Genomic DNA, 26,556 nt, shown 5'->3' on the forward strand with positions numbered 1-26,556 from the left:
GAGGACGACGAGGACAACGACGATTATACGCTATTTATGGGTTCATAATTCTTAGGCGAAGAAAGCCCTTCGATGTGAGCGTCCGTATCAAATTAGCCAGTCCTATCTTTGAAATCATCAACAATGCTGATACGTCAGCTGATTTGATGTTTATCTCTTGGAACAAGGTTTATTGCCTATTCCCATTGCCTACCATCAAACGACACAAGTTCTTCTTCGTGAGACCTGCTGATGGTATCAGGGGCGACACACCACGGGAATATAAAGCTGCTGGTTGGACAACACGAGACTTTGTATGGCCTGACGAAGCTCCTGAACTCATCCCTCGAGAAGCACTACAACAGATCGGCGGACAAAGGTCCCTCATTATAGACCTTACCGATCCCCCAATAGGAGAGTTTACTCCAGATTATGTTCTTGAGAGCGGCGTGTTTTCAATAAACTGGGCGGTGGCCAACTTCGATGGCCATTACATCTTGAGTGTTGGCGTACATCAGTCATTCACGAGGGTGGCACTGCGATACATCAATACCACCGGACTCACAGGCATAGCGCAACAATCATGGCATGAGTTCTTGCAATCAAGAGTGAGGCTTTGGGTATATATGGAACTTCGCAAGATGGATCCCATCGACATGCCTGCTTGCAACCACTTGAACATCTGGTACAAGTGTCCCATGTGTGTCCGAGTACGGATGCCGTCTACTTGGGACTACGCAGATGACCATGTATTTACATGGTTTCAAGAGTGGAGGAGAAAGGAGACAGGTCTAGTCCTGCTACCTCCGGCTCCCGTGGCGAACCCAGGATTCTCATTATGAGTGTCTAGCCGTCTGTGCAGGTATGTCTCCACGATAAGACGTTGTCATCGATATCTCGGCTGTGGCTGATTTAGACTATTATACTATACTTCTGGTGGGACAAATTGCTGATATCTATTAGATACCTATATATTCTTTGCAACCTTCACGGATTGTAGGGAATAAAGAGTTCAATACTCTCGAATCCTCTGTGTCTGCACCAATCAATTGCCAAAGTTTCAGTCCCCTGACCGGTTGACCCTTGCACGAACTAGCGATTCTGGACTTTAAGCTGAAAACTTTCACTAACCATAACAAGCCAAGATCAACGCTAAACAACGACAACACCAATTGCAACAGCTCACTTCGTTTTTCGTGGCGTCGAAGTCTGTCCTTAAACGGTCGCGGAATAAAGCCTCGACAGGGGTAATGGCAAGGGGTTCTGCAATTAAGCGGCAAAGCGATAACCTTGCCAAGAAAAGGTCAAGACGGACCATCCCCCGCGAGATATTCTTCATCTTCTTCCTTGGCTACGTGCAGTAGCAAAAACGCCACAATGTTGGAATCAAGCATTTCCTTCATCAAATCCTCCGTGCCGGTATATCACAATGCTGTCAAGTCGATCATCTTCAAATGCGCCGAGTTGCTTATGGGTATCTTTATCTACAAGCTCTTCTCGTTGATCGCAGCCCGCTCGAACCAGTTCACGTCTTATCTTATGTTCACTGAAGATTACATTCAGCGCACCCTCTATATATCGTCGCGCGGTCTATCACGAGCAGGCCTCGTCGTCCTTGCCTTTAGTCTTCTGAACATCGTTTTGTCACTCTATGGCACGCTTCTCTGGGCGTTGGATGCTCCTGGTTACATATTCAAAGCTACGGAGGCGACGATCGCCGACTACGCGGACCAGAGGAACGACAATCCACCATACATCGTTCAGATGTCTTTAGATCCATCTACTATCGACGATACCACACAAAGGCTATCGCAGATTATTGGATCTGACCTCTTTCATCCTGGACTGAATTACACTTTGACTGGTAAAGTCTCCAACAAAAACGGCGCACCAGAAGTCGTTCCACAGACAGGACCTACCAATTCTGGTGCTCGGATCTGGCTTGACGATGATGGTCTCTCTGTCTCTATCGACGTCAGTCTCATTTATTCTGCCAATCCATCACTCGACGACGAGAGTTATGTTGTGAACACCACAACCGGGAGCGATTATAATGTTTGGGAAAACACATTCGACAATGTCTTCTCAACTGAATTTATTGCAACTGTCGCTGGAAAGCCCGAGGTACACTGGGACACCGCTTCAGATAGGATAGCTGACTCCAGATACATCCTGCCCAACAGATACGACAACATCTGGTTTTCCTTTGGTGGAGGTGGTGGCTCAGGGCTCATGAACCAGGTCTTCACGGTAACCAAAGGCAAGAGACGTCACACTTTCTTCCAGTCTACATTCAAAACGACCATGCTCACGACCGCTGGAGTCGACGTTGCCAAGGAAGAAGTCTCAGATCTTGTAGAACGTGCTGGGCATCTTGATCAGGATGACAAAATGCTCCTTTCCTCCGGCCGCATCGTCGATAACATGATGAATGCTCAAAGAAAAAACATGAGTTACCACTATGGTCTCAACACAGTCTCGAACAACAAACGATCTACTCTACAGAATACATGGGGGTTTTACACATTGACGAGCAACGGCAGATCCATGTTTTCACTCATCCGTATAACGAGTACGAACATGACCCTCATTCGATCAGAGAATATTTCGAAAGCGCCAGAGCCACAGGAGAAATGTCAGCTAGCAAACTCTCAGGACGAAGCTTATGGTGGCCAGCCCGGCCGATCCGACTGCTTTGGTCACGAGGCAGTGGACGATCCCAGATTCTTCGGCCTCGTCGACACTGCTGCGGTGATGGTCGCCCATGATCTCGGCGATGGCCGATCTAACCTCAGTTCTGAGTCACTCGACAACAATGCCTTGACCTGGATCCGGGACAATGCGCACACTATGGAGTCGCTTCTGGTTTCTAGAGCGTACAGTGTCGGCATCGATCCATCTCTTGTGTATATCAGCGTGGAGAAACTCATTGTCGCCGTGTCCTATCTCCAGCTGGCTCTCAGCTGTCTGGCCCTACTCATGGCTATTGTCTTATGGCTTGCTCTTATGATCTTCGCCGATGCCCACTGGGCCAGCTCACTCTTGGCCAATCTGATCCACACCACAACTGAGACGGGCGGTGCAAAGCCTGGGTACATGATGCGTGATCCCAGCGTGACCTTGCAACCCATGGGAAAGAGAAAGCTTCTGGCAGTGAAGGGAGGACAGGTCACTCTGTGTTCTCCTCCCTCTGTTTATGGGGAACAGACAACTGGTTATGTTGATGAAACTAAGAATCATATGACAGCGGAGGGTTATCCTGTGAATTACGTACAACCTCACAATGGAGAAGAAAGGCTGATGGCTGGATATGAACGACCACAGGCGTGAGCCTATTACATCTTTTCACGAATATAGCACCAGATACACCTGCATTTAGGTTTGAATATAACGTCAGACGATACTAAAGCATTTGCAAGACTCTGATCAATAGATGACGTCAGCTGGCTTGAAAAATCCATCCATCCAGGTGTATGCTGTATCCCTGCGGGCAGTAACACCAATATCGTCTGGGCCACTGTTGGCCTTCACGCCGTGCCTAAGGGATGGCGTATCTGACGGAAACGGTAAAGGGGCAGACTTGTGTCTCCCTCGCGACGGCAACAGTCCTAAGAGCGCAAAAAATGACTTTATTGTATTTTGGCTATTATTTTGAAGGGCATATCTTAGTCATTGGAATAATTGATGGTGAGAAAATTTAACTTTGTTTAAATGACACGCTATTTAAATAACAAATATGATATAATTACTGGCCCTTTGTCTCTTTGACTTTTGGATTTCTCTCATATCTCCATCGCTTACTGTTATCTTGCACATGCCACCTTGTCATAAAGGCACCTTCTTCCACCCACTCAGCCCACTCAACACCCCATCTCGCCTCGACAGCTTCCAAGAACGACACAAAGTCGAATGCTTGGATTCCATCAGTCTCTAATGGGTCTACAGAGACGTCACTTAATCTCCACTCAACGTTGTCGATAAGAGGGATTGTCAAGTGACGCTCTGGGTGGCGAGCATCACGAATGTTGAGCATGGCTCTGCCAGGGTTGACAACGGTAAATTGCCAATATCCTTGACCTGTTTCGTTATTGCTTGTCTGCAAGGGTCTTAGGAGAGATTGGCCCTCGTAATTTGGTAGTAATGACTCTGCGGCTTCTCGGCTGACACCTTTAAGTGAGCCTGTCTCAAGAAGCATGTCGAGGATTGTGGGCAGAACTTGGGTTGAGTGGACTGCGTCGTTGACATCGAACGAGGGCAGAAGAGGGTGAGACAAAACTAGAGGTACATGGTCTGCTCCAACACTGGGGTTGTAATAAGGTGAGGCCTTGTTGTTCTCAACCAGCGAGACACCATGATCACCAAGGAAGACGATCAAAGTCTCATTGGCAACACCCTGTTCGTCAAGAAGGCCAAGCACCTTCTTGATCCACTTATCATCGTAGCCCTCAGCATTCGCGTAATCAGAAAGCTCCTTGATCTCCTTTCCAGAGCCCAGGGGAACAGACGTTTCGTTGGCAGGTAGGCCGTAGCTATGATGACTCGTGCTCGTGATATGTGTAAGGAAAACTCGACCATCGTTCTTCTCAGCATCCACAAACGCATCACGGATGTAGTCCTCAAGAGGATCTTCCTGGAAACCGAAGTAGTTGATGTCCTCCAACTCAACCGCTCCGTGTGTTGCATTTTCACCACGAAGATAATCTCTATCGACCGTGTTCTCCTCAGGAAATCCCATAGCTGCCATAAGCTTATCGTGGTTATCGTAGTGGATCGTGGCAGTTTGGAAGAAGTAGGACTTCCACTTTGAGGAAGCTGGGTCGGCCTTGTTCATCGCGTCGAAGATGTGAGGGAGGCAGGGCTGATAGATATGGCGCTTGTAGTCGAGGTTGAAATCAGCGATCAGAGGGTTCAAGCCGCAGATTGTTCCCTCGAGACTTTTGAGAGTGTATGTGGCAGAGGTATAGGCGTTTGTGAATCGGGGACCACCTCGCTTTGGGGTCTTCTTATGCTTGAAACCGTCATCGTAGTCGCCTGTGATGTAATTGGCAGTAGGCATCAAGGTAGAGATTCTTTCGAGCGCATCTCGGGGAATCTTCTTGTTAGGGTACGAGTCCTGGAAGCGATTCCAAAGAGGGCCGTCCTTCTTGATGGGAAAGACATCGTTTCTGGTGCTTTCGAGGAGGAACATGATCACATGCTTCACGGGAACATCCTGGAGCTTACCGCGGAGCTCCTCCAACAAAGGCTCGTTAAGATTCGAGATCTTGGTAGGATCCGAGGCGGCAGAGTAGTGCATCTCGTCTGAAGCGTACCAATCCTCGAAACCAGCCAGAGGCTTGCCCTTGGGTAGCCAGCTGAACTTGGGTGGTTCGGCGACAGCTGATCGCTCATCCCACTCATGTTGGATGCCGACTTTGAAGTGTGTTGGTAGCTGGTCCAGTAGAGGCGAGGTGGAAGACATGTCGACGAATGGGAGGAGGCCAGCAGTCCAAGAAAGGAAAGTCAGGGATCGATCACTGGGTCGTTCAAGGGACATGACAAACATGGCGAAGATAAACACGTGCCAAGACAGATAAGGAATGCTATGAAAGAGACGTTTCACGGTCGATGGTTGCATGTTGACACCACACACTTTGCGCATGCGCTGTGACAAGCGGGAGTATGAGTTTTGCGACTTTGCATAGTCAATCGAGTCTTGAGATAGATCATCATCGCCATCGGAGTATCGGTTGTCGAATTCGGATTCAGGCTCAGGGATTCGGCCGTAAATGTTTCGCTTTCTCAACAGACGATTGGCGGCTCTTCCAGCGAATAGGAATGGGAACGACACGACATCGGCACCCCATCCGAAGGTTGCATAGAGCACATCCTGTAGTAGCCAGCTGACTAACAGTAGTGCTGCCAGGACCAGGATCATGGTGACAAGGCCGGAAAGGAAGATCGCTCTCGACGTGGGGTCAGAGACCATGTTGATGTTCTGCCAGTGGATTTCGGATCCAGCGACGAGGTAAAATGTAACGGAGACGACGGCGAGTGCGACATTGTACGCGATTAGGAGCCCAGCAAGGGTAGCGGTTATGTATTGTGCGATCTTTGCTGTAAGAGGAGGTTCGAGGAGGAGTCGTATTATAACAAGAAGGACGATATCTTGGATAAAGAATGTACCGAAAAAGGTAAGTAATCGAGAGGTAGCGACGGCATTGCGATGGCTGTGGATATGTGAGAGCTTGGCTGCCAAGATGGCCAAGACTGAGAATGTGAAGATGAAGTGGCGGTTGGCAAGTCGAGAAGCCAACTTGCCCAGCATAGCAGGTAACCGAACCATATTGTATTGACTTGACTTGACTTGACTGTAAAGGAATGAAAGAAAGTAAAAAGAAAAGTAGCCTGCTGGTGCAGACGAACTACACAGCGAGACAGAATGAGTGTGGGCAAACCGAGCACAAAACAAGTCAGGGATCACAGGCAAAAATGCAACAGAACAAAACGCGATCAACTTTTTTCCAGAAAGAAAAATGGAAAAGCAGATAAATATGGGGAATATGAGTTTCATTTAATAAACTTGGGCTACCCCCTTCAGTCCGTTCCATCCGGAGTTGCCTTCAGTTCCAAGCGCCTGATACGATGGGAAAACGGGACCGCTTCAGCCTCCGAGCTCCTTTTTTTTCCCATTTTCCCATTTAGTAGGGTCCTTGATCTTATGTAAAAGATGTAGGTCGCGTGGGTGGTTTCCCTTAGATGACTAGCTCAGGCTCGTCTCATTTCGTATTATCGGAGCTCGGCACCATTTCTTACTCTCCCTGCGACATTATTGGCCAGGCACGGATCTTGGACATTTCTTACGTCAAGCCGAGGTGCCGAGAAATCAGCTTTAGACGATCAGTGGTGGAGCAAGCTAATACTACATCCAAGAATAGGGGTCAGGATTAGCCTGAAATAGACTGGTCTGGACAATAGGGCAGTTGAGCTGGCAGGAGTCTGACTTTTTGCTGGGCATAAATCCACTGACTCGACACAAATTGTCAAAGAACTTTTGGTAAGGATTGAGTCTAGAGTCTACTCTGCAGAGTCCATGGACTGACTAGGCTGAATGATCGACAAACATAGCATAGCCCCCAACAAGCGACAGTCTTGCTTACCCGAGACCAATAGAACTAGATTCACCTCGTATACTACGCCTCACATTTAAGCACCCCTTTCGGTCGCTTCCAAGTCTGGACTGGATGACTCGTTTGATGAGTTGTTAATTGCAAAATGTCATCTCATAAACAAGGCACAGACTGTTTTTCTTCATCGGTTGGCTGTTTTAGCGCGAAACAATATGCACAAAGCCATCAGCCACCCAGTTTCACTCCAAATTTGGAAAGGCAGTGTGCTATGACATTATTCACAAATTTATTGACAATTGAAACATGGAGCAGAGAGTGTGGCGGTGATCAACGCACAACTTTGGCCATTGTAAGCATTGTCCGAAAAATAAATAAAAAATTACAGTGAGAATCCTTGAGCTGCATTGCATCTCTTGTTTAATTGGCGTCTGACCTGTCATTACCTGTCATGTCACCCCCGCATTCTACAAGGTCTCGATTGCAGCCATTGCCTATCAACTAGCCAAGGAGAGTTTAGACAGTGACCATTTTGAAAGCGCGGAAGTGCTTGGTGGAATCGTTCTCAAGGGATGATATCATCCTATACCTACCCTGGTTGCTGTCCATGCAGCTCCGAAGTAACATTTCCGAAGTTGCGGGAGCCCTTGAAGATAGAAGAATGCCTTATCCCGAAGGTGATATTGAAATAATTGCTATACGGATAATTGATGAACTGATACACATGAATTTCGTGTCATAGCTGCTCAAAGTTTGTTATATTATTAGTGTCTGAGGTGTCTCGTGATTTGCTGGGAGATTGACTTCTCGTATTGAGCAGCAACCTGTAATTGAAACAGAAACGCACAAACGTCCCTGGCTTGAGGGAGAGCGGGACATATAAGGCCCCGTCTGCACGCAGAAAGCAAAGTTTATATTTTGCGTTGTGTGGCCTGAATAATGGCTATCTTGCGTTACCCGACGTGTTGCAAATATTTGTGCCCAATAATAAGCAAACAGAGTCAACATGCAACGGCATGCCACACGGAAGATAGTAGTTGTGCATGCCCTCAGTGTGAACATACATATTCTCCTTGGCTATGCAAATGATATTGGTCATAATTGCAATACTGGTGACCATGCTTCAGTGACCACGGCTTGTGGTTACGATATCTTGTTCTCGCATTTGTGCAGAGCACAAGTGACGTGCTTACTATGCACAGCTATCGAGATATAAAATGAAACCCACATGGTCCACTACCAGGTACGACCGAATTCGACTCGCAGTGCGACTTGGCGTTTGGAAGAATGCCGTTATTTCCGCTGCCAAGGGTCGCCAAGGCGTTTAGTCGGCCGAGATCAAAATCAGACTCGGAGAAACTACCCTGTATTAGGGGCTGCATTTTCAACCTAGCCTACAGAGTAGAATAAGATACATACCAAAACCGTGTGATCACATTGAAGAGAAGATACGAACTGGGCATTCTTCAGTAACCCGGTAGAAATGACCATGGAAAAACAGAAGTTGGGACTGAGTGTGTTCTGCTGTGACTGTGAAAAGTCATACAAAACGGAACTGGTTTACTAGCCCGGCTAAATGGAACGAGAAATGCGATGATGTCGTCACATTGGCCTAGGTAAAGAAAAAAACAATGTAGGAGAGCTGGGGAAACAGATATCCCTGTCTCCAAGCCTATGTGGGTTATCGCATCACCAAAACAGACTCTAAGCACGACAAACATGGAAAATCGCACAGAAAAATGAACAAATCCCATGATTGTCACTAAAATCCACAAGGCTGCAACCCCTGAATAATTTGCAAGGGGCCAGTCCAGATCTGTGGAAGTGGCTTGTCATGACCACGTTGTGATTTGTGGAAGCTCGCCTCATCCCTGAACGTGTCGCTACATCACCCTTATTGTTTTACAGGTAAATCTGGTGTATGCTAGTTAGTGCAAATGTACTGATAGGCGAAGTGGGTAGGCGACTAGATAGAGCCCTGGTCTCGGTCGTTTCCATCTGGGGATAGCGTAGATCCTTCGTCGACTTTTCGACAGGAATGATATTTTTGTCCCTTTTGCTGTGATTGCGCTGGTTCATCAAGGCACCAATATGCCTAGAATACTTTTGGTAATGAGAGATAATAGTATTTTTCAAATGTGCGATATATAAGCCTTTTAGACTTCAAAACACCAAGCAATCACTTCACGACATCACCTGACGGAACACAAGCGCTAGAATTATGGGTGCGGGTGCCTAAACCCGGAAATTACTGCCCACAACCCCTGTTGTTTAAGATTATCCGTTAAGGTAGAGTGCTTCTTAAAATCTCACCGAGCCCAGACTTCTTCACACCGCACACACTCTTTTGCTGTTCAACACTCGTTTCAATATCGTCATTCGTTCAAAGTTCACTTCTCAAAACCATCATAATGCATTTCTCAACCACTTTTGCGGCACTTGTTGCCCTTTCCGGCTTCACCTCTGCCGAGCCCAACGGCTGGTCCAAGACCAAGGAAGCCGAGGATAGCCCTTCCAAGCTCGACGACTGCGGCTGCTGGCCCATCTACCAGGCCATGCTCAAGTGCCAGAAGCTCAAGTTCCCCGAAGAGTCTGCCGAGGACTGTGTTTGCATTCCCAACCCAGATGGCTGGTACGGCTCCATGGATGGCTGCCGCACTTGTCTCTCTTCCAACACCAACGAAGACTTCTTTGACAACATGGCCAAGCTCGTTACGCAGCTGTTTGTCTCGTGCACAAACGCCGGCGGCGCTGTCTACAGTGACGGCAACAGCATTTGCGCCAGCAACTCCTTCCGAGAGGCCTGTGTTTCGCTCGGTACTGATGGAGAGCCCAGCTGGGCTAGCTTTGAGCAGGGTGATGTTTCTGGAAATGGCACTTATGTTCTGGATATCGAGGAATATGGCGCTAAGAAGGATGCTTCTACTTCAGTGACGACTGCCAAGACTGCTGAAAAGACAACTGCTACGACTGCGGCTACCGGTTCTGCTGATTCTACCGAGACTGAGACTGAGGCCGCTGAGACCACCAAGGCTGATACCAAGACCGAGACCACCAGTGTTGAGACAGCTGCTGCTACTGGTACCTTGGATGCCTCTTCTGCAGCCCAGACCCCTGCTGCTTCAAGCACAACAACACCATCTTCAGGTATGAAGCTTGCTAGTGCTCAGGCTGGAGCAATGGGTCTTATTGTGGCTGTTGTTATCGGAGCCGGTTTATTCTAGATGTTTGCATCTCTAACTCCACTTATAATAGAACTATGACACATCTAATTACTGGTCGTCAATACATTCTTTAATGATAAACAAGTTTATATCTAAATTGCACGGCTACTTTATAATAATAGTCCTATGAGTTTCCTCCCAGATTCATACCATACTTGTTAGAGAAGAAGTGCCATCATTGGCCAGACACCTCATTTACCCCGCTTTGTCATCACGATCGAGTTCTGTAGTCAACCGAGGAAGGCTGAGCTGAGCTGAGGCAGATTTCTGTCATCATCATTGTTGACTGATAAAACACGAACCACTCACCTCTGATGGTTTTAGACGATCCAGAAGCAGGAGGCAAGATGGAACTCCCGAGTCCCGAGAGCGCCAAAGGCGCCGATCTTGCGGACCCTGAACCGACGTCGCCCGATAGCGTGCTGGCGACAAGCATGAGCCAGCTCTCCATATCCTCAGACCTCACCAGACGTTTGTTGAAGAACGGGTTCATCTCAGACAGCCCTGACAGCATCGACATGACTGAAGCTCTTGTATGGACTGTTGAGAGGAACCAGATCGAACTATTACAGGAGCTCATCAGCCAAGGCGCCAATGTGAACCTACCAGCCAAGGACGGCTGGAACTGCCTTAATCTTGCCGCTGATACTGCGAATCATGAGATTCTGCAAGTTCTGCTTAATAATGGCGCCGATGTGGCTGGCATCAACGGAAATTATGGACTTACAGCACTCCACTGGGCAGCAGATATTGGAGATTCACAAGCAGTGGAAATTCTCATTTCTCATGGCTCAAATGTTGATGCACAGTCAACTATAGGGAGCTATCCCCTGCATCTAGCCGCTAATAATGGATGCGTCAAAACCATCCTGGCTTTGCTGGAAGCTGATGCTAGCATCCAATGTTTGGACCACAAAGGATTTAGTCCACTGCATGAAGCGTGCAGGAGAGGACATGATGATGCAGTGCAGCTTCTAATCGAGCGCGGTGCAGATATCTCCATCAAGTGTAAGCAGGGTCAAGCCCCTATACACACCGCAGCACTTACTGAGCAACATAAGATTATGTGAGTGTTCAGTCATGAGCTCTTCTGTTCACAAAATAAGAGGCAAAATGCTGACGGGGATTATTCTGCAGTAAAAAGCTTCTAGAGTATGGAGCAGACGGTAATGAGATTACTGAAGACGGAAGATCCGTTCTCACTTATGCTGTGTCCGCCAATTCTGTACCTAGCGCACAAGCCCTGCTAGACCACGGCGCTGATATCGAAACTCGCGATAACAACGACAATACACCACTGCTGGTGGCAGTACTGTGTAATGCCATTGAAATGGCCAGTTTCCTCCTCGAGCACGACGCAAATATAGAGGCAGCAGACGATAATGGTTACAGACCATTGCATCTAGCCGCTGAGAGGAACTTTGGCCAGATGACGCAACTCCTAATTGAGAAAGGTGCAGACATTGAGTCCAGAACAGCTCCCAAAGCCCAGGATGAGCCTTTTGAAGAAGGCTTAACGCCTTTGTTGGTGGCTGCCAGATCTGGGAGAGTCGAAACCTTTCATATCCTTATTGATCACGGTGCCAACCCAAAGGCAAGTAGTTCTGGCTATACAGGAGTCTACTTGGCTACTGCAGGGCAGAACAAGTCCCTGATACGGCTTTTTGTCCAGAAAGGGGTGTCCGTTGATGCTCGGACTATGCATGAAGAAAACACGGCACTTATTAGAGCAGTCCGTGATGGTTACCCCCAGATCGTGTCGTTGCTGATAAAACTGGGCGCTGATGTGAATGCATCAAACAATATCGGCTGGACTCCATTACACTTTGCTGCCGAAACTGGCTTCGAAGATGTCGTCGAGATACTACTCAAGGCTGGAGCTAATGCAACTGCTGAGAGTCACGACGGCAAGCGTCCACGAACTATTTCCTGGGAGAACAAACATCACCCCGTGACAACGATATTAGACGGAAGTGTGCCAATCTCACTGGACGCGCAACTTCATTCAAAGGCCTTACGTTTAACCGCACTCTTTTATGCAGCCAGAAACGGCCATCTGAATAAGATTTGTCAGGTACTGGACGAGGGAATTGACGTTAATTCGCTAGATGCTGATGGGCGAAGCTCTCTGTCTATGGCTGCGGAGCATGGGTGGAGCGACATCGTTCAGTACCTAACAAGTAGGGATGCTGATGTAAACTTAAAGGACAACTATGGCGGATCACCGCTTTGGTGGGCTTCAAGATATGGTAGCGCAATGATTGTTGAACATCTCATCAACCAAGGGGCACACGCCGACAGTCCAGATGCTGATGGACAGTCACCCCTCTCTGCCTCATCACAGTACGGGCATCTTAAGATCATGAAATTATTGTTGGAACATGGGGCCAATCCCAATTCTTCCACCGGTTATGGGAAATCGCCTTTGCTCTTTGCAGTCGAAAACGAGCAGTTGGATGCAGTGAAGCTGCTACTGGAATCCGGAGCTGACATCAATTACAAAAGCCCAGAGGGCGACTCAGCGTTATCCTTGGCAGACGAACATGGGTTCGGGAATATAGTAGAAGTTCTAAAAGCCCACCCGAGCTTGATCATGATCAAGACCAAGGCAGATGATGGAGACAGATCCGAAGGTGCAGTGTCTCCGCCGATGAGCTCCACTGAACCCAGCTCGGATCCTAGCCTCAAACGCCATTGGATGTTGATATATGCTTCACGGAAGGGTCAAATAGCGATGATCAAACGACTGATCCAAGCAGGAGTCGATCCAAACTCATCTGCCACTGGCAGAATCCCTCTCTATGAAGCTGCCAGTCTTGGAAAGTCCGAGGCAGTAGCTATACTTGTCGAGCATGGTGCAGTCGTTGATCCGGAAGATTCAAGTCGAAGTCCTCTGGTCACTGCAGCCTTCTATGGGTATACGAGCACAGTCAAGTTGCTTCACAGTCTTGGGGCTAGTCTCGAGACAGGCTACGAAAGAGGTCGAACGGCGCTCACGGAAGCTGCAGAAGGTGGATATGAGGACACAGTATCGCTACTTCTTCAACTAGGGGTAAAGACAGAAGTCAAGGATGGCGTTGGTAGAGGACCACTCTGGACTGCAACGGCGAACCGACACATCAATATTGTTAAGCTCCTGGTTGATTACGGAGCCAATATAGAGGCGGCTGACCACTTCGGCGTCACTCCTCTGATGGTCGCTGTGAGGAATGGTGATAGGAAACTAACAGAGTTCTTCCTTGAAAAGGGGTCGCAGATGAGACCAGAGTCGGAGCAAAACTACGCGCCGTTGTGCTGTGCAGCTGCTAATGGCGACGAAGGTATCGTGAATTTACTCCTTGATCACGGAGCAGACGTCAACTATTTCTCGGATGGAAAGCGCACTGCACTGCATATTGCAACAATTCGAGGAAATCTCATGGTTATGAAGATGCTAATTGAGGCTGGTGCCAACGTTGACTTGAGGGACGGTGATGGTAGAACTGCATTATCATTGGCCAAGGAAGGTTCTCACGACGCATCCATGAGATTACTATGCCGAGCTAGCAGCCTTCGGCGGGAAAGTCATCGCCAACAGAGAAAGGCTGATGAGGTGGATTTCGACAAGAAAGGCTCGTATCATTACCGGCCCCTGATGATGAAAAACTCCACCCGCATCATCGAGTTATATCCAGGTGTCCCTGGGGACATATTGGAGTTTGAACTGGAAGAAGTTCCTCTTTTTTCTGCAACTCCATTTGAAGCCCTTTCTTACGAGTGGCAAGAAAGGTACGGGACGATACCAGTTCAATGCGACGGCCAAAAGATCTTCATCACTCCCAACTGCAAAGCAGCCATGGAAAAGCTTCGACTACGAGACAAGTCAAGATATTTGTGGATAGATGCTATATGCATCAACCAGACCAACGAACAGGAACGAAATCAGCAAGTTGCTATAATGGGTGACATCTATCGAGCTGCCCAAAGAGTTGTCATGTGGCTGGGAGAAGAAACAGAGCCCATAAAGGCAGCTTTCGAAATGTTACCGACAGTGGCCAAAGCACAGAGTATGCTGCTGCAAGCAGCCGGAGAGCTACCCGGTGGGGAGGTGACAACAGAAGGAGTAGAAGATCCCCAGAAGATGTTGGACAGCATGTTCAAGGAACAGAGCGCGATGGATGCCTTCTGGGAACTAATGCAGCGGACCTACTGGACAAGAGCTTGGATTCTCCCTGAAATTGTCATTGCTGGCTCCAGAGGCCTTGTCATGTGTGGCAGGCAGTTTTGTGAATGGACAACCCTACAGCTCGGCATGCCTATTTATGAATACTGTAACTTTGGTCAGCCGCCGATGATCTTCAACAGCGGACTGGTTGGCGATATGGGGCCAGAAGCTGAGATGCTCTTCGAAGATGTCGTTTTTGTACTACATACACTGCAAGCTACTGATCCCCGTGACAAGATATTCGCATCTTTGGGGCTTGTATCACAGGGGCGCCAAACAATCGGCAAGAAACTGGTGGAAGCACCTGTTGCTGACTACACAATGAGTGTTCAGCAAGTCTTCATACATGCCGCTCGCTACTTGATTGACTTGGGTGGTGCCTTCTGGGCTTGGAGATTGGGCATTCAACGCAGCACGAAGAAGGTCGACAATCTGCCTTCATGGGTACCCGATTTCAACCGAAGACTGGCATTTGCAGAGATCAACCCATTCAGAGAGATCAAGACATCATACCGATTGGACATCAAGGAGGATCCAGTAACTACGGAGACTACTCTTTGGATCGGCGGCTGTATCGTTGACAAGATTGTGTTCAAATTAACTCTGACAAAAGACCTTGAGATATCCAGCATTCTTTCGTTAGCTGTCGATGTGCTTGCAAAGACAGACCGCAGCATATACGGCAAGTACCCAATCGGGGAGGGGTTTGACGTCAATAGCAACATCCAAGACTTGGAGGAGCAGAAGGATGCTGAGAGTTTACTGATGAAGAGCACAAATGCAATGGCACTGTTCGCCACCATCACCAATTTTAACGATACATCGGATGAGGACGATGGCAGCACGACACCAGAAAGAATCTTACCCCTCCTGACGGGATACCTAATCTACACGCTCTCAAAGAACATGGACACGCCAGGAGTGTCGAAAATAGCACCGGACTACGTAAAGCGATTTGCAGAGACATGGACTAAAGAATACGACGACGCTGAAGCCTTTGTCGACTTCCAGTTGGAGAATCTCAAGCTTGTGGAGGATGCATTGAGAGAGGACCGAGACCTCGTTTATACTGAGAATGGGTACTTTGGATTAACAAATACTGGTGAAGCCGAGGTCGGCATGGTGGTAGGGATGGTTGGCGGCGATACCACATTGCGGTTACTGAGAAAGAAGGAGGACACGACGCCATTTTATGAGTATGCAGACATGGTCTTCTTGAACACCATGGGTCAAGAAATTGAGAACTTGGAACGAGTGTACGGCGAACTCAGCCCTGAGAGATTGGAGATACGTTAGCAAGCGCAAAGATAATTCATAATCATCACATAAAACAAACAGGCAAGGCAATAGGCCATTTTACGATTGTTTCTCAGCTGGTTCTCCTGAAAAGGAATGGCCTAAATCTTTAGCACAACGGCTTTGTATAGCCGATCGAGTTCGAGACTTGAAGTTAGTACGCTCTCGGTCTAGTATTTCCAGTAGAGGTAAACGAAAATCGATAGTCTTTTAAAACCCCTGACTAAATTCAGGTACGGTACGATTCGGTCAGCGCTAAGTTGTCTTGCGAAATGAAGCAGAAAAAGGAAGAATCCCATATTTAATACCGGCAGTTCCCATGTTTTTATTGCCTTGATCTTGCATAGGGCGAAAAATTTCCACTCGTTTATTGCCAACTATCGACACTCGCTTGTAAAAAAATGATTGCTAAGAGTTTCGCCCTCGCGTTATTTGCAGCCACGGCCGTGGCTGGACCTTGCAGGCCTGGTCAGACAACGACGAGTGGCTCAATCACTACTGATTCTGTATTTGTTACTTCTACTACGGAAGAAGCTTCTGCTACTACTACAAGTGTTTCTGAGCCAGCCGGTGAAGCAATTATCTTGCAGATCAACCGTATCAGGCGTTTGTCCAAGAGAGACACCACCTTTGTTGGAAACGATAACCCTTCTGACTGTACCTTTGCCTCTGCTTTCCGTCTTGACAACGGCAAGTTATTGGATAACGGCGTGCCGATTTACTACGCTGGTGGTGAGCGACAGGAGCTAGCTGCCAATGGCCAACCCCCAGCTGATGCTATCACAACCACCTTTTCTGTGATTGGTGGCAAGCTCGCATGGGAGAATGAGGCCTTCGACGAGGCGGGATTTTGTTACCTTGAGAGTGATGGAAAGATCTACATAACCTTTGGATCATCTGTTGGCTGTGAGCCGGTGTCTCTGACAGTGTATAAAGGTATGTATTGCACTATTAATCGAAGTTGAGGGCTGATCTTCTTATAGAGGCACAGTGTCAGAATGGTCAGATTGTTGGCCTTGAGACGTCCAGTGCTGCTGCAGAGCCCACTTCTACCGAAGCGAGTACCACTGCATCTGCCGATGCTTGCGTGGTAGGCGTCGGTAGCCCGGATGGTGAACCTCCTCTGACAAGCCGTATCGCTGATTGCTCAGCTTTCAACGTCGTGACAGTCAGCCCGCTCCCGGTGTAAGTCCACGTTGCAAATATCTGACCCGATATGAACTGATAAAGTGAAGTACAATAACTGTTGTAAAACGCGAGCTCGCGGTTCGGATCCCGACTGGTAAGTACACAGGCCAACCAGTCATCAACACTCTCGCCCGCCGAGCCGAAGGCGAACCAACAGCCACTACAATCCTGCCACATAACGTCCCCGGTTACGCTGGGTACTGCGACTCTCCGGAGGCGTACTACGAGGCATGTTCAAAGGCTGGTGTCACTGCATTTACAACCACGCTCTCCACCTCAACTACCACGACAGAAACGACAGTTACCGATTGTCCAATGCGAAAGATGGCGAAGCGAGCTGGTCAGGCTGTGGGATATGAGTTTGAGGATAACTGGGAGGCGTACAACATGCCAGGATACAAGCTGTTCTAGAGTAATGTGTGCTAGGTAATCCTGACGTTTGATTGATATCCATTGTTTCACTCATGCACGACCTGTTTCCTAATCGAGAGGACAGGCACGGGCTGGAATTAGCGGCCACAATCATGTCAAACTCCGGGAAGTTAGGAATTCCTAAATCATCCCGGAATCCGTACCTCCCTTGATTTTCGCAAGCCTTTGTCACACTGCATATATTGTCTCTGTGCCACAGTATCTGTGTAGCGAACAGGGGTATCGGTGAAACATTTTTATGCAGGTTTTTCTATGTTGGGTTAAAGCGTAGTGTGTCTACATCTGAATTAATGTCATATTCGGTGAGCCGATTACTGAGTCTGGGGTTTGTGGAGTCAAGTCGTGACTGAAACCCGTCTTAAAGCCATCCGATCCTTACTAACTGATGCAGATCGGAGCTATCAACCGTTGGCATTAACGGCTCAGATGCCACCAATGCCGTAGATTAGTTTTAGCCTACATCTCCCTTGATAGTTCACCTTCTTTGTTGGCGGAGTTTATGCGTAACGTGGCTGTAGATCAGATGCCAGTCTGACCATTGCGTAACACAGCAAATCAACAGGTCATGTCAAATTTAAGAGTGACAACTTGCATCTGCGACACAATTAGGTGCCGAGTCTCGAGATTCGGTGAATTTCGCTATCATGATTGGATTGGAATGTAAGGGTGATGTGTTGGCAAATTCTTGCGCACATGCATTTTAACACTTGGCCCGTCATATCACCGGATTCATGTTGTCACCCGCATTGAGTGAGACACTTTTGATATTGGTCTCGGAGCAATCTCTCCGTCGAAAATAAGAATAAGACAATGCTATTGGTCAGTCACTGAAAAGTGCTCCATAAACTTCTTGTCTTCTGGTCACCAAGCTGTTGCGAACCTACGTGGCATTCGTTCATTGGTGAGATCAATTTGGTGGAAGGCTTCATTTTCAAGCCAGGGTTATATCCGTCGGGTTACACAAGGCGGGGTTTTGACCAGGGGTCGATATCAATATCGTTACATTTGTATCACGTCGGTTAACAAGTTCAGGTTACACAAATATGCGAGTTTTTTTGCGACTTCTTTCCTTCAGATCATCCATCACTATTAACGAACAGGTGATTTTGCGTACTCAAGACATTTACACCTAACTGAAGGAAAGAAGTCGCAAAAAAACGTGCATACTTGTGTAACAAAACTCGCATATTTGTGTAACCTGAACTTGCTTAACTGATGCAATATTGCATATCGACGGAGACTATGATCCGACGTTGATAGAGAAAAGAAGTCGCAAAAAAACTTGCATATTTGTGTAACAGAACTCGCATATTTGTGTAGCCCGAACTTGCTTAACCGACGCTACACAGCAAGTCGAGATGGTCTATGATCTGACCTTAATGAAGGAAAGAAGTCGCAAAAAAATGTGCATATTTGTGTAACAGAACTTGCATATTAGTGTAACAAAACTCGCATATTTGTGTAACCTGAACTTGTTAGTTGAGGTTATATAGCACGTCACTCACAGGGACTATGATCTGATCTAAATGAGAAGGGAAGAAGGGAAGAAGTCTTGGAAATTGCGAGTGTATTTGTGTAACCTCAACTTACTTAATCGACGCTGCACAGCATGCCATAGAATTGGTGATATCTGACCTACACTGTAAATGAAGGGAAGAAGTCGCAAAAGAAGTCGCAAAAGAAGTCGCAAAAGAAGTCGCAAAAAACGTGCATATTTGTGTAACAAGACTCGCATAATTGTGTAACTTGAACTTGTTAACCGAAGCTACACAGCATGCCATAGATGATCTGACCTACCTAATTGAGAAGGGAAGAAGTCGTGAAAAAAGTCACATAATTGTGTAACCTGAAATCGTTAACCGAAGCTACACAGCATGCCATAAATGGCCATGATCTGACCTAATTGAGAAGCAAAGAAGTCGTAAAAAAAGTTGCATAATTGTGTAACATAACTCGCATAATTGTGTAACCTGAGTTCGTTAACCGACGCTACACAGCATGTAATGGAGGGGGGCCATGAGCTGACATACAGTGGCTTCTTAGCAAGACAATGAAGAAGGCAAGGCAAAATCAATGACTCAAACCTCGGCAAGTCCCACTTCCATACTGCACATACTCAGCTGTGCATGGATATTGCACTGCCTGCATGGCGTAATGGAATGAACAGCCCGCAAGGAAAGATGGCCATAATCGAAGCCGGGGAGATCTTGACATTATTTCGGTGGATACCTGGCTGTACCCCAGGATATTCATCCATCGTACCCAAGATAAGGTAGAGGGACTAGAGCTGGTAGTTCACGGACTTAGATCGATGTGGAGTTGATGAAGCTCTTGACTGATACTTACTAACCCTAGATACATCCACTAAACCGCCTGGATGGTCTCAACGGCCCGTTGAGATCCGAAGTCAGGGTCTGTCTGATTACGATCGCATCAAAAGTCTTAGCACTGGGAAAAAGGGGTCTGGAGGCCTAACCTGTCTCACACAGATGTTCCTCACATGATCCACATCTAAAGCGCAGGAGAAGGAGGTTAGTTAAACAGCGAGGCTTTTGTTTCGATGTTGGAATTGTAAACAAGATTATATCATGATCTATGATGATGATAAAGTGATAGATGCAAAAATCAACAGCCACTCTCTTCAGGTGTGATAGGGATACTCAAAGACACACTGTTGGTACTCGTAATTAGGGGGTCTCACAAGCAACATTTCAATCTCTGTGCATCAATAAGGACGAAAGGAACAAATTATTATCTGACATGTGCTCCTTACAGACAAGATTGAGAATGACTTAGTAATAACCGTCGTATGTAAGGCTATACACGTACAGTGATGTTTAATGGATCATACATGAAAGACAATATGAACCAAACGGTAGGCTTTCATAGTCTTGTGTAGTTGTGCCAAGCGGCCTCCACCATACCCTGTATCGGTACCAACGGCTGCCCGAGATCGAATCTAAAGACATAACTACCATGTTGTTTCAAGTCAGACACGGAGTCGAAACGTTCATTTTAACGTGGCTCAACAATTATCGCCCAGAGATCAATGACACTCTTTTGAACATGTTGAAAATGATGACACCCAAGTGTGTCATGCTATAAATATATTGACCAATAGACGGGGACAGAGGATAGAGCAGCATTTCACAGAGTAAACAACATCGAACCCCTTTTCAACAGCACCAGATGAATGTGTCAGAATGAACTCTTTCAGTTCTTAACGATGTATAGGTATCGCCTTTCAGAATAGAGATCATGTCGTAGCCAGATCTTGGTCGATTCCGATCATTGTCTCGGTATTGAAATGTCTGCTACATACTAATCTCATTCACCTCAAGGGTCTAGATTCTCATTGTGAGAGAATTCGAACTGCCGAGAGCCGTTTAATCAGACATCTCCTTTCTCATCATCTCAAACTGGTATCCAACATCCTGTTACCCGGGGAGAAAAGATGTCTTCAAGATGCAAGGCATGCTTCGGTATTGTTTGTGTTGTTGTTCATAGTAAGCAAAGCATTTACATTGGACATATTAGCAATTTATCTACTTCTTGAGATGGGTATATAGCTTCAGACCTCATCCCCTGGATAGCTACACTGCATCAAGCACAACATTCGTTTCAAACTCGTCACTTGTTACAAATTTCACATTTGCTCAACAATCGAAAGAATCGATAATCACCCATGGCTCATACAATGAGCTGGCGAGCTTTGACGGCCATCGCTCTCACAGCCATCACCGTCTCTGCATATCCCTTCCAATCATACAACCACGTCGCTCGTTCAAACAAACACGTCTACTGTCCTCTATCCGAACTATGCACATGGGGAACCTGTACCAGCACCACCATTGGTCTTGATCCTAAGAACTGTGGTGCGTATGGCAACTCATGCAAGGCGGGAGAAATCTGTGTCGCAGGAGAGTGCTACCCCTTAGATTTCGGGAACAACAAGTGCGACACCACATGCGAGCCTGGTCAGTGGTGCAATGATGGTAAATGTGTTGCCATTGAGATTGCGGCCAACTCTCGTATCTGTGGTAAAGACCACAAAGACTGCGGTGCAGGAGCAGTCTGCATCAACGGACAATGCCAAACACTAGACATCGACCCCAAATCCAAATCCTGTGGACCCAAAAAGGTTGCTTGCGATGCAGGAACCTGGTGCCTCGATGACTCTTGCATCCCCTTCATCCTCGGAACATACCCTCAGACCTGCGACAAAAAGACCCCCTGCCCGCTGGGCTCATCTTGCTATCACGGACAATGCCAACAAATCTCCATCTCCACCGATATCTACAAGTGCGGCGAATCTGCCAAGAGCTGTACCGCTGGCCAACTCTGCGTTTCTGGATCTTGCCAGTTCCTCTCATTCACAGAAGAGAAAGAACAAACTGACTCTTGCGGTTCATCTCATGGACCTTGTGATCCTGGTTTCTTTTGCTATGAGCACGAGTGCCTGCCTATCAGTATCTCAACCGATGGCTCCAAGTGTGGCAAGAGTAAGAAAGGATGCGGCGCAGATGAGGTTTGCATCTCTGGAATCTGCACCACGAACCTCTTCCGAGAGGTTGACACAACTGTAACTATCTGCACTGGTGACTCTTCCGGATCCAGTGGCCGCCGACCAAACTGCCCCTCTTGTTATGGTGGCACGTCATCTAACCAAGGATCCCACGGCAAAGGGGGTTCTTCAGGAAACGGTGGCTCTGGTGGCCACGGCACTTCTGGCGGATCATACGAAAACGGTGGTTCTACTGGACGCCCTGGCGGTAAGCCGAACGGCGGTGGCTCATCAGAAGGAGGGTATTACAACGAGGGCGGATACTATGTGGATGGCTCTGGAAAGCCCCAGTATGGTGATGGTAATGGCTACTATCCCGGAACAGGCTCTGGTCGTCCAGGCTCCGGCTACGGCCCTGGATCTCGCCCAGGCTATGGCCCCGGTTCACGTCCAGGCTCCGGATCCGGTGACAAGGGAGGTGCCAGCAACTTTGGGCCCAGTCGTCCAGGCCCCGGCAGTGATGGTAACGGCTCCCTCACCCCAGCTTGCGATCCCGATTGCTCCTCCAATGAGATTTGCGTTGCGGGAGAATGTCTTACCGTCTCCGATCCTCTGTCCTGTGGTCCTTCTTCCGGTCTCTCACGTCGCCAAACACTGGAATGCCCACTAGGTTTCGCCTGTATCAATGATCGCTGCGTCCCAGTCGACAGCTCTATCAGCTGTGGCGGATCGAATTGTCCCCTCAACTATGCTTGCATCGACGATGCTTGCGTAGAACTTGGTGATCCCGCCAACTGTGGTGGCGAGGTTTGCGCCAGCGATGAGATCTGCCTAGCTGAGACTTGCACATCAAACCCGGATCTCGCCAGCTGTTTTGGCGTTGTGTGTCCCTCTGGACAGAGTTGTCTCGCAGGTGACTGTGTCCCAGGTCGTCCCGGCATTGATGGCAACCCTCAGGGTAACGGTGGTCGACCTGGTGGTGATATCGGGGACGGAGATGGACCTGATGCTCGACCTACTCGTGACGGTGGCCGGCCTGGCGGTGGAGATGGAGACGGACCCGATGCCCAGCCAACACGAGATGGTGGTGACCCTGACGATGACCCATCACTAACTGTCACTGTGTCTGGATCTGTCACAGTTATTCCCAACCCCGGTGCTACAGATACAGACGGCACTACAGACGGATCTTCGGGCTCCACGACTGGTATCAGCGGTGAGCCTGAGGGCAGCGGCCGGACTTCGACCTTTGGTGTCATCACTCAGGGCAGCACTACCATCACGTTTCCCGTCAACCCTACTCAGACCGGCCTTGCCTGTTCAGTCGATAGCGATTGCAATCTGTACGTGGAGTTGTGCGTTATTGCTGGTGATAATGTCTGCATTTGCAAGGATCAGCTTTGTCTTGTTAATCCAGATCTTACCCCAGGTGACCCGACCAGTACTGAGGATAACGGACCAGCCACCACGGACGACTTCCCTGCCCCACCAACCGGAACCACAACCTGTACTACTGACGAAGATTGTCTCGCTGACAACAACGCCTGTCTTTTCAATGGCGAGAACATTTGCCGCTGTGTTGACGGCATCTGCGTTCAGCAACCCATTACCGGAGACCCCCAAGGAAGACCTACCTCTACTGATACCGAAGGCCCTGAACTTACCACTCTCGATGGGCCAGATGGTGACCCGACAGCCACTATCACACTGACCGATGATGGCCCCGAATTGACTACGCTTGATGGACCTGATGGAGAACCCACTGCCACGGTTACCCTCACCGGTGATACTGAAACAACCGACGGTCCCGAAGTCACTACACTCGACGGACCTGACGGCGAACCAACTGCGACTGTTACTCTGACTGGAGACGATGGCACAACCGACGGTCCTGAACTGACCACACTAGATGGGACCGACGGCGAACCAACTGCCACTGTCACTCTTACCGACGCTGTCGACACGACCGCCGATGCGGAAGTAACAACCCTCGATGGAACAGATGGTGAGCCCACCGCAACGGTTACTCTCACAGCAACCGAGCCAGCGGCCACAGAGACCGAGTTTCCATGCACGACAGACGACGACTGTTTGGCGCAGCTTGGCCTTTGCACCACCGATGGTCTTGTCAATCTCTGTATCTGTGTTGATGCAGTCTGTGTTCTACCTGACGTCGCTACTGAGACTACAACTGCGACAGAAGCTGGTGGTGAACCAACTGATGCTGCTACCACCACCACCGACGGAGAAGTCGCACCTACACCCACTACCGTATGCTCTACAGACGATGACTGCATTGTCAACGTAGATCTCTGTGTCGATGGACTAGTCAATATCTGTGTCTGTGTGGACGCAGTATGTGTCATCCCCGACCCTGCTGATTTGACTACAACTGCGACAGAAGCTGGTGGTGAACCAACTGAGGCTGCTACAACTACTGATGGAGAAATCGCACCCACACCCACTACTGCATGCGACACAGCCGATGACTGTGCTGTTAACGCAGGTCTCTGTCTAGACGGTCTTCTTAACATCTGCCTCTGTGTCGACGGTGTCTGTATCGCTGCACCCGACGGTGATGCGACTACGACGGCAGTGGTGCCCACAGAAACAGCTACAACTCCTTGTACTACAGATGACGACTGCTTGGCCGATATTGGCCTATGTGTGGATGGATTACTGAACCTCTGTGTCTGTGTTGATGCTGTCTGCGTGATTGACGGCCCAGGGGGTGGCGGTGATGGGTCTGCTTGTACTGAAGATGATGATTGCACCAGCCCAGGCTCCGTGTGCTTGGATACCAATGTATGCGGACCGGACCCTGACAACACTGGTACGGATTGCACCACTGCGGATGACTGCACTGCCAACGCCGGTCTTTGCCTCTCTCCTCTAGGTATCAACATCTGCGTATGTCTCAACGCCGTCTGTATTGCAAATCCTGTAGGAGGTGGCAACGATGGAGACGAATGCACGGATGATACTCAATGCACCAGTTCAGGATCTATATGCCTGGATAGTGGTGTTTGCGGCCCTGACCCTGACAATACTGGTACGGATTGCACCACCGCTGATGACTGCACTGCCAACGCCGGTCTTTGCCTCTCTCCTCTAGGTATCAACATCTGCGTATGTCTCAACGCCGTCTGTGTTGCAAATCCTGTAGGAGGTGGCAACGACGGAGATGCCTGTACCATCGACAGCGACTGCACCTCTACAGGATCTATATGTTTGGATGACAATACCTGTGGACCTGACCCTGATAACACTGGCACAGACTGCAACACAGCTGCTGACTGTACCGCCAACGCTGGTCTTTGTCTCAGTCCCTTGGGCATCAACCTCTGTCTCTGCGTTAATTCTCTCTGCGTCGCAGGACCTGGAGGTGGCAACGACGGAGATGCCTGTACCATCGACAGCGACTGCACCGCTACAGGATCTATATGTTTGGATGACAATACCTGTGGACCTGACCCCAACGACGGCGGCACAAATTCTTGCAATGCAGCTTCTGACTGTACTGCCAATGCTGCGCTTTGTCTCAGCCCCCTGGGCATTAACCTCTGTCTCTGTGTCAATTCCGTTTGCATTGTTTCCGGCGGCGGTGGTAATGATGGCGATGCCTGCTCAGTTGATGCTGACTGCACAACTGCTGGATCAGAATGCAACAATAGTGTGTGCGGTCCTCCGACCACAGGTGGCTCAAACTCTTGCAATGCAGCCTCCGACTGCACTGCTAACGCTGGTCTTTGTCTCAGTCCCCTTGGTATCAACCTCTGTCTCTGCGTCAATTCCGTTTGCATTGTTTCTGGCGGTGGAGGTAGTGGAGGCAATAATGGTGACGCCTGCACTGCCAATTCTGATTGCACAACTGCTGGATCGCAATGCATTAACAATGTCTGCGGTCCGCCGACATCAGGTGGCTCAAACTCTTGCAATGCAGCCTCCGATTGCACTGCCAACGCTGGTCTTTGCCTCAGTCCCCTTGGTATCAACCTCTGTCTCTGCGTCAATTCTATTTGCGTTGCTAGTGGAGGCGGTGGTGGAGGTAGTGGAGGTAATAATGGTGACGCCTGCACTGCCAATTCTGATTGCACAACTGCTGGATCGCAATGCATTAACAATGTTTGCGGTCCTCCAGCCTCAGGCGGTGGAAGCAACAGTTGTACGAGAGCATCTGACTGCACTGCCAACGCTGGCCTTTGCCTCAGTCCCCTAGGCATCAACCTCTGCCTTTGCGTTAATTCAATTTGCATCAGGTGAGACTGATAGTCAATTTGAAAGGGAATATGAGCCTGTAGGTAATTCCCTGGGAGTGCAAGTTGAGCTTGTATTGCGACAGGGGGTTGATGCTCGTGGCAATGGATCATGGAGATGGACCATGGAGATGGTGCGATAGATACGTGGCTTAGTGCAAACCACTTGTTGTCGAACGGTATATGCTCAGTCAACGGACTACTTGGAGGAAAGGGACGTCGTGGACATTCTTGTATATTATAGTCTGGTGGTCTAAGTATATTGCCATGATAGCGTGCGGTTGGCAACGATGTTTTAATGGATTAAATTCTTTCTGGGAACCTCGTTCTGGATTTGCTGAAGACGGTGTTCGAAATATCTTACGAC

At 48.5% G+C, this 26,556-nt stretch overlaps 7 protein-coding genes across 7 annotated transcripts; 6 read left to right on the forward strand and 1 right to left on the reverse strand.

Moving 5' to 3' along the window:
- Window positions 1-146: 146 nt before the first annotated feature.
- FGSG_12556 (uncharacterized protein) lies at window positions 147-829 on the forward strand (the record flags this gene model as incomplete). Its single annotated transcript, XM_011324598.1, has 2 exons — window positions 147-679; window positions 748-829. 2 exons carry the CDS (start codon window positions 147-149, stop codon window positions 827-829), a joined length of 615 nt encoding a protein of 204 aa, XP_011322900.1.
- Window positions 830-1,356: 527 nt separating this feature from the next.
- Window positions 1,357-3,309, forward strand: FGSG_02902 (uncharacterized protein; the record flags this gene model as incomplete). The annotated part of the gene is made up of 1 exon (XM_011324599.1): window positions 1,357-3,309. The coding sequence occupies one exon, from the start codon at window positions 1,357-1,359 to the stop codon at window positions 3,307-3,309; it is 1,953 nt and encodes a 650-aa protein (XP_011322901.1).
- Window positions 3,310-3,724: 415 nt separating this feature from the next.
- FGSG_02901 (uncharacterized protein) lies at window positions 3,725-6,304 on the reverse strand (the record flags this gene model as incomplete). The annotated part of the gene is made up of 1 exon (XM_011324600.1): window positions 3,725-6,304. One exon carries the CDS (start codon window positions 6,302-6,304, stop codon window positions 3,725-3,727), a length of 2,580 nt encoding a protein of 859 aa, XP_011322902.1.
- A 3,192-nt stretch (window positions 6,305-9,496) lies between these two features.
- Window positions 9,497-10,309, forward strand: FGSG_12557 (uncharacterized protein; the record flags this gene model as incomplete). Its single annotated transcript, XM_011324601.1, has 1 exon — window positions 9,497-10,309. The coding sequence occupies one exon, from the start codon at window positions 9,497-9,499 to the stop codon at window positions 10,307-10,309; it is 813 nt and encodes a 270-aa protein (XP_011322903.1).
- Window positions 10,310-14,246: 3,937 nt separating this feature from the next.
- Window positions 14,247-15,809, forward strand: FGSG_12558 (uncharacterized protein; the record flags this gene model as incomplete). Its single annotated transcript, XM_011324602.1, has 1 exon — window positions 14,247-15,809. The coding sequence occupies one exon, from the start codon at window positions 14,247-14,249 to the stop codon at window positions 15,807-15,809; it is 1,563 nt and encodes a 520-aa protein (XP_011322904.1).
- A 401-nt stretch (window positions 15,810-16,210) lies between these two features.
- On the forward strand, window positions 16,211-17,408 carry FGSG_02899 (uncharacterized protein; the record flags this gene model as incomplete). Its single annotated transcript, XM_011324603.1, has 3 exons — window positions 16,211-16,745; window positions 16,793-16,994; window positions 17,045-17,408. The coding sequence occupies 3 exons, from the start codon at window positions 16,211-16,213 to the stop codon at window positions 17,406-17,408; spliced, it is 1,101 nt and encodes a 366-aa protein (XP_011322905.1).
- Window positions 17,409-21,126: 3,718 nt separating this feature from the next.
- Window positions 21,127-24,953, forward strand: FGSG_02898 (uncharacterized protein; the record flags this gene model as incomplete). Its single annotated transcript, XM_011324604.1, has 3 exons — window positions 21,127-23,276; window positions 23,376-24,843; window positions 24,930-24,953. The coding sequence occupies 3 exons, from the start codon at window positions 21,127-21,129 to the stop codon at window positions 24,951-24,953; spliced, it is 3,642 nt and encodes a 1,213-aa protein (XP_011322906.1).
- Window positions 24,954-26,556: the final 1,603 nt, after the last annotated feature.

Source organism: Fusarium graminearum, chromosome 2 (assembly GCF_000240135.3).
Source record: "Fusarium graminearum PH-1 chromosome 2, whole genome shotgun sequence".
Lineage (NCBI taxonomy): Eukaryota > Fungi > Ascomycota > Sordariomycetes > Hypocreales > Nectriaceae > Fusarium > Fusarium graminearum.